We start from the raw sequence: 15,289 nt of genomic DNA on the forward strand, positions 1-15,289 counted from the left end.
TCATTTGAATAGGATTCATGTCGTTTGATCTACTGCTGTGTTCACATTCTCCTTCTGTTTGGTTGGAACGTAGAGGAAGGAAAACTGAAGTCAGGATTTCTGCTGAAGGATCCTGTAGTAGTGCTGACACAGATTTCCCTTCGTCACATTTCTGCTGCTTCACTCCTGGCGATCGAGCGACACTCGTGCTGTGGATTCATCATATGAACCCAGTTTTCATCGAGAATATCTCACCATGTTTATCAAGTTGATCTGTGTTGATGCTCTTACTCAACGAGACTCTTTTCATCTAATAAACAAGTGGTTTCACGGTTACATTCAAACCCAACACTTTGAATAGCTCGTGTTTACCTGGAAAAAAACACGACCAAACTTTGGAAAGTTGAAATGACATAACCTCCAAAATATGACCTAATTCGACAGAGCTGTGAAGGTTAATAAACTTGTTTGGATCAACAGTTAAAGTTTCATTCGTGCTACACAGACAGAAACCCTGGAATGTTTGTAGCTCAGCGTGGATCTGTCTCTGACTCTGGGTCGTGACTGGGTTGACTTTGAATCGAGAAAGAAATCTTCTTTTGCATGGCTCGAACATTCTGTCTCTAAGACACTGAGCAGGAAGGACCGTGTTATCAAACGAAGCATTAGAAAGACATTGGAAAGAGAGCCAAACGTTTGTGACTCGGCTAGAAAGGCAGGAAATCAGGAAGTCTGACTCAAGCGTTTGTAAAACTGGTCACTCCTCTTTAATGATTCTTTTAAGGCTCATGTGACTCTGCATGAAATCTTTTGACAATCAAGAAACGACTGTTTACCGATCTTGTGTCCAATGTGCCACAGTGACTTATCCAGTGTTGACACAGGATCTGCTGTTACACTGTTGTGTTGTTTGCACTGATTTTTGAAGCTCAATGACTGTGAGAAGCATTCGCTCGTTTATGACATAAACATCTTTTAAACATGTTGGTGCAGGATGAGAGTTCCTTTTTTAAACAACAATGTAGAGCTTTACTGGTGATCTGTCAACATCAAACCTTCATGTTGCCCTTTGTGGATCACAAGACTTCCTTGGTTCTGTGAAAATAGAGCTTAAATGTGAAGTTGATACAATTAAACCCACGATGCATGTTTTACTAAAACTCTCCTGATGTTCACACTTGACGTTTGTGTTGCAGGTCCTCTGAAAAGATGAATGTGGTCAAAGAAAACAAAGACCTGGCCTGTTTCTACACCACCAAGCACTCCTGGAGGGGGAAGTAAGTGTTGAAACCTCTGCTCGAATGTCATCGTGTCCCATTGTTATGATACTTTACAAGATGCTGTAAACCTGCTGGTTATCCTGAGTCAGACCATTTTACCTGGAACCTTGTGACAAATATCCTTGTTTACTGGTGTTTAATAATGGACGGTGAGAAGAGCTTGAATGTCTGAATGTACAGATTATTACAAGAATTCTCTCTATACCCAACATGGGCCTACATTAAGTAAGAACGTAATAGTTATTTGTAAAGCACCTTTCTAGACCAGGGTCACACAAGTGCTTAAACAATCAAAAGCAATACACAGTTAAAAATACCAACAAATATAAAAACTCTAAAAGCTCAAGACATAAGACACACAGGAGTTCCAGAAAATCAGGAAAAAGCTCAAATAAAAAGTGTCTGGAGATCAACAATCACCAGAGTTTGACTTTTGTTCACATTTAGCTTCAAAGTGTTTTCACTCATCGTTTGATTTCTAGCAACACTTGACTAAGTTCAGCCTCTTGGGCTCAGATGATCAACAGTAGATCTGGATGTCATCAGCAAACATGTGGAAGAAACATCAGGAAATCTCAGAATGATGTGAGCCATGATGCAGCTTCCTGTTGGCCATCAATGCTTCACTACAGAGGGTCATATTACCAGCACCTGCTTCTAAACGCCTGTGGACCATTAACTTTGGTAACTTGAGTAGGATGTGCTGCTTGTCCATCATCAGCATCTTATTGTGCTAATGCTACCTGACGGTGGATGCTTCAGTCAGAGTGGGTCACATTGGGACCAGTAACAATGACTGGAGGAAACACATGGACATATTGATTCATGATTATTCAGAGCTTGTCTTTTAGAACTGGAATAAGCCTAGAGTTGTTCTACAGAAGGTTTAAAATGGTCCAACATTGATGGATCAATGCACCAATACATCACTTCCACGAACACCGACCGTCATCAATATCACACTGATGGAGAAGTGCACTTGACGGGGTTCACTCTGAGCTAACGGCTAACATGATCCATCTGATTGTTGCTAACGGAGGACCAAGAGTAGTTTTTCAAGAAGAAGAAGAAGAAGAGGAAATAACCGTTCACGAGAAGCCTAAGAACGCTCAACATTGAAAGGATGCACAACAATGTTTACTGGACCAAGTGAGGGACATTTTCATTGACTTTTCTGTTGAACCCAATATTAGATTAGATTTTGTACTGCCAGGTCTCAAACACACCTTGACCAGGATCATTTAGGCCAGGAAATGACATGTTAAAGTAAACTTTGAATGATCAGGTCTTGGCCATACATTGCACCCGCAACACATTGAATTTGTATTAAAAACACAATATGTTATTATTTTGTCATCAATGATCCTCATCTCTTCCCATAATAACTAGTGAATTAACCACAAACTCCACTGCTTCTCATCGGCCTGTTCCAACAAGAAAACAACAAGAAAACACTGGTTATCTTCTATCACTGGATCAGTTTTAATGATCCAACAACAATCTTTAAAATGAGCAGGTGAGAGGTTGTAAGAACGGCTGCAGATGAAATGATGATGTTCAGTGAACATGAAGCGTGAATGAGTGAGGGTCAGGTTTGTAACACAGAGAAATAAACATGTTTTATACCTCGTCTTATCGTCATGGTTGAACTTTGACCTTTGCATCTTCAGCATCCGTTTTGGTTTCTTGTTGCATGGACCCTCTTGTAGTTCACCGAGGATGTGATGGTTCATGATTGTTGGTGAACGCTCAACGGTTGTCACTGCGAGTCGTGCAGGATGTTGCTTCACGATGGATTTTGAAACTCCGCGAGGGAAAGGAAGACGAGATGGTTTTCAACACGATGAAGCAGTGAAAGCTTGAACTTGCAGTCGACAGGAGAAGTTGAAGTTGTACAAGCTAAACAACAACAGAATACACAGTCTTTGATTTTATTATTAGAGAATGTACATCCAAAACATCTTTTCAACACAAGTGGACATTTAACCATTTTCTTTTCCACACACGCGTCCTTCCCTCTCTACAAAAGAAAAAAAAAGAAAACCAAAAGATACAATTCTCTTAAAAGAAAAGAAAACAACCAAAGTCAAGGAAATAAATTAGAAACACATGAGTAACACAATCGGAACAAATGTATGCACACAGCAATGAAATAAAGAAAATATAACATTGACATTGATATCGTGACACATTGAATCTTCTTCAAATGCAGATGTTTCGATGGTTTAACTGCTGTGTAAGGTTGGAGTGTTTCCCGCGAAATAACCCCGGGAGACTAAAGTGTGTCTTTTATGGTGGACAAACCTTTTTTTCCTCGGCCAACTGTGGTTGGTCAGCGATCAGTGCTGACGGCCAGTTCAACAAAGCTAACACAATTAGCCACAATTAGCGAAACAATCTGTATAGAATTACACACTTAAATGACACAATACACAATTCTGGAGAAGCTTTGAGAGAAAGAATGTTTTGTATTCGTCATACTTTGGAGCAGAGATTGTGCTAAAGTTCCCATTAGTGAAGGGATGTGAAAACATTTGACATTTTCTTGGAGATAACGATGGCGCTGATCCTGGGATGTGGCCTCAGGCCTCGGTCCTGTCCGTGGATATTACTGTGCGCTCCCTGCACCGATTCATGAGACGGAAGTATCTGCTTGATTCCACTTCCTTCCACTTCCTTCTACTCTCCAGTCGCTGGTTCAAGCTTCAAGTGAACTGGCTGGTTTGGTGACAGTTATGTACAGTCGTCCTGATAACAAATGAAATCCATAGGTTGTTTACAGGTGCAGCTGCAGCTGGAATGAACCAACAAAACCACAGCATTATAATCGTTGATGCAGGACTTTAAAGAGAATCTTAGAAACGGTTCAGATTAGCGTCGTTGAACTGAACTGTGACATTAACCCAGACGGACTCTCATAACTGAATGAACGAGCGAGTCCTGGGTCACAACTCGTGACGCTCCATGAGTTCTTGGTTGATAAAGTACAGCTCAGTTTGGCTGACGTTCCCTGAAGACTTGTTTTTACCGAAGACTTTCAACCATGTGTAGAATCTACTTCCTCTCACTCCTCCGTGACTCACTCTTGGTGCCTCTGTGTTCCAGGTACAAGAGAGTCTTCTCGGTGGGAACCCATGGCATCACCACCTACAACCCCACCACGCTAGAAGTTACAAATCAGGTCAGTGTTCGTGACCCCGTCACAAGCTGAGTCAGAAAACTCCATTTCCTGGAGTCCTCATGTGATCCAGAAGAATACAGCACAATATTACACCATTTACAAGTAGAAAACACTGCTGTAAGAAAATAATGTATTACTTTACTTGATATTTTAATATAGAGGCACTTTCATTTAATCACGGACATGGTTAACGAAGAACAATTGATACCTGTTCAAAGGTATTGCATGTATTCATCAAGTGTGTCTTCAGTCATTTATATGTACACTTAGCTGCTGTACTTCCACACTGTCTCAGACTTTTATTTTCTATTTAAGGTAAGGATCATTTTACTGACAAAATGTTTTTGGCAGCAAATGTGCAAATATCACTGTAGATGCACATATATGACTTCACGTGCGAGTCTACTCTGCTATTTTTAGTCTTTAGGCTTCACTGGAACAGAGCTGTAGGGTGTGTTCGGTGTACAGCCATGTTGAAATAATGTTTTTCAAGAGACATTTAGTTTAAAACCCTTTTCTTTGCAATGATCCCAGTCTTTGGTCCTGTGATTCCAGTGGCCTTACGGTGACATCTGTGGCATCGGTCCGGTAGGAAAAGGTCAGGGAACGGAGTTCAGCCTCACATTTCGAAAGGGCAGCGGCAAGAAGTCAGAAACGCTCAAATTCTCCACAGAACATCGGACAGAACTGCTCACTGAGGCGCTGGTGAGTAACTCTTGTTATCAGATCGTTTTTCAGGATCACTATTATTATCACTATTAATATTATTATATACTAATAAAGACACTTATTTTAAGAATCTCAATAAAAGTGTTTTTTTGTTCTTTCAAACTAGTACATTACAGGATAAAAGCAGTAAACACAAAAACAGTTATTTACTCTTGTCAAATGATTGTTACCAACAGGGCTGTTGAATATCAAAATCAGTTAGAAACATTTTGATGATGATTTAAATGAAGCAGAATGGTTTGTATTTTCGCGGCGTCTTTAAAACGGAGCTGACTTTTTTTCTCTTAAAGAGTGAACTTATGATCTAGTCAAACACTAGTGATCCAGTGAAGTAATACTAACTTATGATCTAGTCAAACACTAGTGATCCAGTGAAGTAATACTAACTTATGATCTAGTCAAACACTAGTGATCCAGTGAAGTAATACTAACTTATGATCTAGTCAAACACTAGTGATCCAGTGAAGTAATACTAACTTATGATCTAGTCAAACACTAGTGATCCAGTGAAGTAATACTAACTTATGATCTAGTCAAACACTAGTGATCCAGTGAAGTAATACTAACTTATGATCTAGTCAAACACTAGTGATCCAGTGAAGTAATACTAACTTATGATCTAGTCAAACACTAGTGATCCAGTGAAGTAATACTAACTTATGATCTAGTCAAACACTAGTGATCCAGTGAAGTAATACTAACTTATGATCTAGTCAAACACTAGTGATCCAGTGAAGTAATACTAACTTATGATCTAGTCAAACACTAGTGATCCAGTGAAGTAATACTAACTTATGATCTAGTCAAACACTAATGATCCAGTGAAGTAATACTAACTTATGATCTAGTCAAACACTAGTGATCCAGTGAAGTAATACTAACTTATGATCTAGTCAAACACTAGTGATCCAGTGAAGTAATACTAACTTATGATCTAGTCAAACACTAGTGATCCAGTGAAGTAATACTAACTTATGATCTAGTCAAACACTAATGATCCAGTGAAGTAATACTAACTTATGATCTAGTCAAACACTAGTGATCCAGTGAAGTAATACTAACTTATGATCTAGTCAAACACTAGTGATCCAGTGAAGTAATACTAACTTATGATCTAGTCAAACACTAATGATCCAGTGAAGTAATACTAACTTATGATCTAGTCAAACACTAGTGATCCAGTGAAGTAATACTAACTTATGATCTAGTCAAACACTAGTGATCCAGTGAAGTAATACTAACTTATGATCTAGTCAAACACTAGTGATCCAGTGAAGTAATACTAACTTATGATCTAGTCAAACACTAATGATCCAGTGAAGTAATACTAACTTATGATCTAGTCAAACACTAGTGATCCAGTGAAGTAATACTAACTTGTGATCTAGTCAAACACTAGTGATCCAGTGAAGTAATACTAACTTGTGATCTAGTCAAACACTAGTGATCCACTGAAGTAATACTAACTTATGATCTAGTCAAACACTAGTGATCCAGTGAAGTAATACTAACTTATGATCTAGTCAAACACTAGTGATCCAGTGAAGTAATACTAACTTATGATCTAGTCAAACACTAATGATCCAGTGAAGTAATACTAACTTATGATCTAGTCAAACACTAGTGATCCAGTGAAGTAATACTAACTTGTGATCTAGTCAAACACTAGTGATCCACTGAAGTAATACTAACTTATGATCTAGTCAAACACTAGTGATCCAGTGAAGTAATACTAACTTGTGATCTAGTCAAACACTAGTGATCCACTGAAGTAATACTAACTTGTGATCTAGTCAAACACTAGTGATCCAGTGAAGTAATACTAACTTATGATCTAGTCAAACACTAGTGATCCAGTGAAGTAATACTAACTTATGATCTAGTCAAACACTAGTGATCCAGTGAAGTAATACTAACTTATGATCTAGTCAAACACTAGTGATCCAGTCACTCGTCTCTTTCAACCTCCTTTGTTAAAGCAACATATTGTAAGAACTTTTCATCTCGTCTCAGTTGTTTTCTTAGAAGATCAGTGGGGGTGTCATAGCTCAGATGGTAGAGTGGTTGCCTGCAGTCCAAAAGGTTGCAGGTTCAATCCCAGCTCCTGACAAGCTTGTGTCATTGTGTCCCTGAGCAAGACACTTTACCCTGATTGCTCCTGATGGGAGATTCGGCGCCATGTGGTGCAGCCTACTCCCATCAGTATGTGTGAATGGCTGTCAAAGCGCTTTGTGACCCTGGTCTAGAAAGGCGCTATATAAATAGAGATTATTATTATTTATTATTATTATGAACTTCCAAACAAACCTGTCCGTCTTCACCGTATGCTAACGAGCTAAGTTGTTAGCGTCATTTATAAAGTATTATGTTTCCGTCTTCACCATATGCTAACGAGCTAAGTTGTTATCGTCATTTATGAAGTGTTAAGTGTCCGTCTTCACCGTATGCTAACGAGCTAAGTTGTTAGCGTCATTTATAAAGTGTTATGTGTGTGTCTTCACCTCATGCTAACGAGCTAAGTTGTTAGCGTCATTTATGAAGTGTTATGTGTCCGTCTTCACCGTATGCTAACGAGCTAAGTTGTTAGCGTCATTTATAAAGTGTTATGTGTGCGTCTTCACCGTATGCTAACGGGCTAAGTTGTTAGCGTCATTTATAAAGTGTTATGTGTGCGTCTTCACCGTATGCTAACGAGCTAAGTTGTTAGCGTCATTTATAAAGTGTTATGTGTGCGTCTTCACCGTATGCTAACGAGCTAAGTTGTTAGCGTCATTTATAAAGTGTTATGTGTGCGTCTTCACCGTATGCTAACGAGCTAAGTTGTTAGCGTAATTTATAAAGTGTTATGTGTGCGTGTACAAGGATTTATTATTGATTTGGTGATATCACGACGCGCCGGCGGCTCCTCTCTGATGTCGCCCAGTTTCGAGGGAAACTGATGCAAGTCCTGCGATACTGAGGATTATAAGTGATATTTTTCTACAATCATGTCGACACAGAAGCGTTGAAATAAACAAAAAGAAAATATCTCACCTAAACCCCTGGACCTACACTACACTCACGGGCAATTTATATTATTAGTATTTTTTTAGGGTAAAGAAAAAAATGTTGCATTAATATCAATATCGCAAGTCAAGACACCAATATGGAATGAGGCACATATTTCCTATATCCTGCTGCCCTTGTGTGCATAAAAGTTAGCAGAACATGCTCTGGTGAGAACGAAGATTCAACAAATGAAAAAACTCCAGTTCCTGAAGTGAAAGGAACTGGAGCTAAAACTGCTGACGAGGCACCATGGTAGCAGCATCATTCATAGAGAGTTGACTCACTTCCTCTTCTCTCCCACAGAGATTCCGAACAGAGTTCTCGGAGGGGAAGATCACAGGCCGGGTAAGAGCTCAGGTGAGCCCCAGGTGAGGACCAACGTTAACCTTCATGTTCCCCGGCAGCGCTACAACTGCTACAAGCACCACTGGAGCGACACACGGAAGCCCGTGAGTCTGGAGGTGACGCCGGGCGGCATCGACCAGATCGACCCGCACACCAACAGAGTGATATGTTCCTACGACTACCGCAACGTGGAGGGCTTCGTGGAGGTCTCCGACTACCAGGGAGGGTTCTGCATCCTGTACGGCGGCTTCAGTCGGCTGGTGAGCGCCTCGAGTGACGCGACCTCTCGTGGCTCCGAACCTCCGTGATATTCATTCTCTCCGCTCTTCAGCATCTGTTTGCGTCCGAGCAACGAGATGACATCATCCGCTGCGCCATCGAACACGCCGGGAACTTCATCGGCATCATGTTGCGGCTGAGGAAGGACCCGCTGACCTTCGAGGACTTCGTGACGGACAGGTTGGGGAAGTACAGCTCGGACGACAGCATCACCTCCCTGGCTGAGTTCGTGGTGCAGAAGGTCACCTCGCGACATCCGGTCAGAACCCTCCTTTTAACTCTGCTGCCTTCACTTGTACTCGGCAGAAGTTACACACAATAACCTCCTTCTAATGTGTGTCTGATGTGTACTCGTGACATTTAAGTTTGAGAAGTACATTTATGTAGTGAAAGTTTCTTAACTAGTATTGAAGCTCTTTTCAATGCAATATAATAATGTTGCTATAATAGTGTCACCAGACAATACTAAGTTAAGAGCTTCAACTTTTACCAAAACCTTTGACGCAGATACGATCACGTGGAGATGCACATGAAGTTACTTTTGAATTATTGGCATATGAATAACTAACTGTGTGTGTAAAGACATTGATAAATGAAAAAACATTAATTTAGAAAATATTCACGTTTTAAAATAAATTACATTATATAAAACAATTAAACATTTCAAAATTTAAATTGTTGAATTCAATTTATTATAAAAAACAATAATTCTGATGAAAACAACATTTTAATCAAAAATCTAAAGCGTTAAAAAAGTATAACTTATATTATCATGACAATGATTTACTTCCACAGGTTGAGTCTTAATCTTCAGCTCTTCAGTCTGTGGCTGATTTGTTCCTACATTAGTTCTTATTTTTGGACTTTTCTATCATGATTTCTGCCACTATGTGTGTGTTTAAAAGATGTATATGGTTGTGAGAGTTTGTGTGTGTCAGTCTTGTTGTGTGCGTGTGTTTATTGAAGAGATCGCACAGTTGGAATAATTAGTTTTTGCTAGACCGTTTGACCCGTGATGCTGACACAACACAAGCTCCTGTGTGAGTCAGTGTATGTAGTGTGTTGATAACACTGCTGTCAGGCAAGAGCATGTTTGGATGAACATGTGTGTCGGAACTAGAGATCCTTGCAACCCAGTGACCCCCTTCTCATGGTTTCCTAAAACGTTAGTTTGTCACGAGCGATGCTGTTGATGCAGGTGTTCGACTGACTCTGTCTCGTCCAGGAGCCGGTCAAGCGGATCCTGGCTCTGACGGAGACCTGTCTGGTGGAGAGAGACCCGGCCTCGTACAACATCGTCACCATCAAACCCTTCGGGGAGGTGAGTGTTGAAGCCACTCAGTGACTTTAAATATTTGTCCCGAAGCTGCTCTGAAGTTCCTACTCCTCTGCATTATCTTTTATTTGCATAAATAAACTTCCAAAGCACGTTTGTCAATTGAGACCTAACCTGGCAACAGTTTTTACATGTTTATTTTTACGAATTTAAATTCATTTCTACTTTGAAGTGCATCAAAATATATATATATATATATATATATATATATATATATATATATATATATATATATATATATATATATATATATAGATGTAGAGCAGTTTAATTGTCTTCAAGGGCAACTAAAACAGAACTGAAAACTCAAAAATCAACTCTGGTGTCGTTAAACATCAACTAGTATCAACTCTGGTGTCATTAAACATCAACTAGTATCAACTCTGGTGTCATTAAACATCAACTAGTATCAACTCTGGTGTCATTAAACATCAACTAGTATCAACTCTGGTGTCATTAAACATCAACTAGTATCAACTCTGGTGTCATTAAACATCAACTAGTATCAACTCTGGTGTCATTAAACATCAACTAGTATCAACTCTGGTGTCATTAAACATCAACTAGTATCAACTCTGGTGTCATTAAACATCAACTAGTATCAACTCTGGTGTCATTAAACATCAACTAGTATCAACTCTGGTGTCATTAAACATCAACTAGTATCAACTCTGGTGTCATTAAACATCAACTAGTATCAACTCTGGTGACATTAAACATCAACTAGTATCAACTCTGGTGTCATTAAACATCAACTAGTATCAACTCTGGTGTCATTAAACATCAACTAGTATCAACTCTGGTGTCATTAAACATCAACTAGTATCAACTCTGGTGTCATTAAACATCAACTAGTATCAACTCTGGTGTCATTAAACATCAACTAGTATCAACTCTGGTGTCATTAAACATCAACTAGTATCAACTCTGGTGACATTAAACATCAACTAGTATCAACTCTGGTGTCATTAAACATCAACTAGTATCAACTCTGGTGACATTAAACATCAACTAGTATCAACTCTGGTGACATTAAACATCAACTAGTATCAACTCTGGTGACATTAAACATCAACTAGTATCAACTCTGGTGTCATTAAACATCAACTAGTATCAACTCTGGTGACATTAAACATCAACTAGTATCAACTCTGGTGTCAATAAACATCAACTCTGGTGACATTAAACATCAACTAGTATCAACTCTGGTGACATTAAACATCAACTAGTATCAACTCTGGTGTCATTAAACATCAACTAGTGTCAACTCTGGTGTCATTAAACATCAACTAGTATCAACTCTGGTGTCATTAAACATCAACTAGTATCAACTCTACATTAAACATCAACTAGTATCAACTCTGGTGTCATTAAACATCAACTAGTATCAACTCTGGTGTCATTAAACATCAACTAGTATCAACTCTGGTGTCATTAAACATCAACTAGTATCAACTCTGGTGTCATTAAACATCAACTAGTATCAACTCTGGTCATGTAGTGAATGTTCTTCAAGACGCAGTAACTTCTCATCATGACCATGTTTTAAACTCATTACTTTATAAAGTTGCTCTGAAATCTGGACGAACGAGAGGTTACAAGAGTCCATTATTACACAATAATGGCTTCACTCCTCCTCCAGCTGTAATCACGCTTTGTTTATACAATGAGTCCCTTGGAGGTGGAGACCATTGATGACGCGTGGTGACAAACCTCCATGCTTGACAGCAGAGTGGGTGTGGTTATGGTCAACAAGATTTAAGAAGACGTGTTGATCTGCTTAAGTACTTAATGTCTGACACTGTGTCGAACATTTAAAAATGTTTAAAAACTCTTGGTTTCCAGAGACTAAACCTCGCGTCTCTCGTCAGGTGTTCGCTCTCATCTGTGACGCAGACAACCCTCAGGTGTTCACGGTAGAATTCATCCGGGGCCAGATCAGGAAGTTCTCGTCCACAGAAAGGTGCGTTGAAGTGAAGTCAGTCACCATATGCTGGACGTGTTGCCGAGTCTGGACCTGTCCGAGCAGGGATTCCTTGTTGGCCAGCCTGCTGGACGGGGTCCGAGCGTCCGGCAACAGGGATGTGTGCGTCAAGATGGCGCCGACCCAGAGAGGACAGAGGTGGGGTCTTCTCAGCATGCCTGTGGACGAGGAGGTGGAGAGTCTTCATCTGAAGTTCCTGGCGGCACCTCCAAGTAAGTCGGTGAAGAACTGGGTTCAGTAGCTTCAGCTCAGGTGGATCACACCTCAACACAGAGACACCAGCTTGGTTTCTCGACAGGGTTTAGAGCACTTGCTCGACTAAACCAGGCTAAAACATACCATAAACAAATACATTAAACTAACGTGTGTCTTATGTCATAACGTTCTGTAAATCCACACTTCATTCATATCACATGAAAGATCAGGTTTATTTCATCTATGGAATCATAATCAGATCATCAAATGTTAATAATAATAATAATAATAATAATAATCATCATCAGATCATCAAATGTTAATAATAATAATAATAATAATCATCATCAGATCATCAAATGTTAATAATAATAATAATGATAATCATCATCATCAGATCATCAAATGTTAATAATAATAATAATAATCATCATCAGATCATCAAATGTTAATAATAATAATAATAATAATCATCATCATCAGATCATCAAATGTTAATAATAATAATAATAATAATAATAATCATCATCAGATCATCAAATGTTAATAATAATAATAATAATCATCATCAGATCATCAAATGTTAATAATAATAATAATAATAATAATAATCATCATCACATCATCAAATGTTAATAATAATAATAATAATAATAATCATCATCAGATCATCAAATGTTAATAATAATAATAATAATAATAATCATCATCAGATCATCAAATGTTAATAATAATAATAATAATCATCATCAGATCATCAAATGTTAATAATAATAACAATAATAATAATAATAATCATCACATCATCAAATGTTAATAATAATAATAATAATCATCATCAGATCATCAAATTCTAATAATAATAATAATAATAATAATCATCATCAGATCATCAAATGTTAATAATAATAATCATCAGATCATCAAATGTTAATAATAATAATAATAATAATCATCAGATCATCAAATTTTTAATAATAATAATAATAATAATCATCAGATCATCAAATGTTAATAATAATAATAATAATAATCATCATCAAATGTTAATAATAATAATAATAATCATCATCAGATCATCAAATGTTAATAATAATAATCATCATCAAATGTTAATAATAATAATAATAATCATCATCAGATCATCAAATGTTAATAATAATAATCATCATCAAATGTTAATAATAATAATAATAATCATCATCAGATCATCAAATGTTAATAATAATAATAATAATCATCATCAGATCATCAAATGTTGTTTTTCAAAGGTAACGATCGCGACGTAGAAGACGTTTAAGTAGCTCAGAGCTCTGTTGGTGTCGATGGTTGAAGATTCCAGTTAAGATTCAGATTATGGTGTTAAGAAATATACCAAGACTCCCAATAACAGTAGAACTGAGGTCGAAGGAACTCTTGATGGATTGAAGGACAGTTGTCTGACTTGTTTGACACTCTTCTGCTAGAATACTTTCAGTGGTCAAACCCTGACGTGTCCCACGACACGAGTATCTTTGATAACGATAATCTGTAAACACATGTCTAGAGTGAATAAAGAAGGTAGTGAAACTAAAAGTGATCCCTCGTGTTCCATCTAATCCACATTCTAACAGTCATTCTGTCCCTGTTTCTTTAACATCTTCACACTCTTATCTCCTGATCATTTCTGAGATATTCTTGATATGGACGTTGAACGTAACCATGACAACACTGAGGCAGATTCATCAACGATACCTTCCACTGCTCGTCCTCACGTCACTTCTCTCTCCACCAGATGGGAACTTTGCAGATGCTGTGTTCAGGTTCAACGCCAACATCTCCTACAGCGGTGTGCTGCACGCCGTCACTCAAGACGTGAGTGAGGATCTCTGCTCGCCTTCGGAAAGCATGTCTTGTGTAGAAACTTGAAAGTGACTGAAGACGGAGAAAATTTGATCTCATGAAGTGAAAACACATGGTTGTCATGTTCTTTCCTATTAGAGGAAAAGATCTTTGTAGTATAATCTGCAGATCTTAGTAATATTACTCCACGGGTCTTGGTAGTATCACTACACAATAAAGAAGTACAAACATATATAAGTCGCACTGGAGTATAAGTCGTGTTTTTGGGGGAAATTGATTTGATAAAATCCAAGAACAGACATGTGATCTTGAAAGATTAAAATAAAACTAGAGGCAACAACAGAATAATGTTCCGTTACATGAAGTGAGAACCTGGTATGTTAACATAACATATGAAGAGTTATTCAGAGAACTATAGCATCAATAACTAACTAGTTTACCAAACCATCCGTGTAACTCCAAATAACTCTTCATCCTCGTGTCACTTTTAAACAACTAACTAACTCCGGAGGTAGAAGATGCTTCCTCTTCTACGTGGAAATGATCAACACAGGCCTAGAGCGCCCTCTGGTGGTTTAGTGTGAGAATAACATGTGACATGATATAATAATGTGGTAATAATTTCACACATAAGTCGCTCCAGAGTATAAGTCAAACGGACAAACTATGACTATGACACTTATAGTCCGGAACATACGGTACTTCTTTTAACATGAATAATTATTGCAATAATGACATGATAGTCCCAGAAATGCATTTGTTTTCTCTCTCTTGGTCCAGGGTCTTTTTTCCGAGAACAAGGAGAAGCTGATCAACAACGCCATCCTGGCTCTGCTGTGTCAGGAGGTGGAGCTGCCGGCCCTGAACACGGAGCTGGAGAGTCACTTCCAGGCCATCCGCCGCCTCGTGGCCTCCAAAGCCGGCTTCCAAGCCTTCACCCAGCTGCCAAAGTAAGGTCCCCCCAGACCCACTCCTGGTCTCCTCTCCCCTGCTTGAGCTGCCGGTAACAGCTTTTGTCGTTCCAAGGTCTGGTCAAGGGTCCGGACTCACAGATGGAACGTAAATATGAATCCATACATCTCAGTCTGCCT

At 38.5% G+C, this 15,289-nt stretch overlaps 1 protein-coding gene across 5 annotated transcripts in view; it reads left to right on the forward strand.

Moving 5' to 3' along the window:
• dnajc13 (dnaJ homolog subfamily C member 13) overlaps positions 1 to 15,289 on the forward strand; it is a 66,426-nt gene that overhangs the window by 2,406 nt on the left and 48,731 nt on the right. For 3 of the 5 annotated variants that reach the window (XR_015710855.1, XM_087788419.1, XM_087788418.1), the window contains exons 2-13: positions 1,176 to 1,256; positions 4,365 to 4,440; positions 4,996 to 5,145; positions 8,521 to 8,562; positions 8,622 to 8,822; positions 8,894 to 9,100; positions 10,067 to 10,162; positions 12,049 to 12,140; positions 12,207 to 12,373; positions 14,131 to 14,210; positions 14,979 to 15,148; positions 15,225 to 15,257. Coding sequence is in view for 4 of the 5 variants with exons in the window: in XM_087788419.1 (XP_087644545.1) it covers positions 1,189 to 1,256; positions 4,365 to 4,440; positions 4,996 to 5,145; positions 8,521 to 8,562; positions 8,622 to 8,822; positions 8,894 to 9,100; positions 10,067 to 10,162; positions 12,049 to 12,140; positions 12,207 to 12,373; positions 14,131 to 14,210; positions 14,979 to 15,148; positions 15,225 to 15,257 (1,382 nt within the window). In the remaining variant the exon portion in view is untranslated. The remainder of the gene's footprint in view (positions 1 to 1,175; positions 1,257 to 4,364; positions 4,441 to 4,995; positions 5,146 to 8,520; positions 8,563 to 8,621; positions 8,823 to 8,893; positions 9,101 to 10,066; positions 10,163 to 12,048; positions 12,141 to 12,206; positions 12,374 to 14,130; positions 14,211 to 14,978; positions 15,149 to 15,224; positions 15,258 to 15,289) is intronic. The other 2 variants (XM_087788421.1, XM_087788420.1) reach the window with 1 other exon arrangement.

This window comes from Callionymus lyra, chromosome 4 (genome assembly GCF_982586985.1).
Source record: "Callionymus lyra chromosome 4, fCalLyr1.hap1.1, whole genome shotgun sequence".
NCBI classification, from domain to species: Eukaryota; Metazoa; Chordata; class Actinopteri; order Syngnathiformes; family Callionymidae; genus Callionymus; species Callionymus lyra.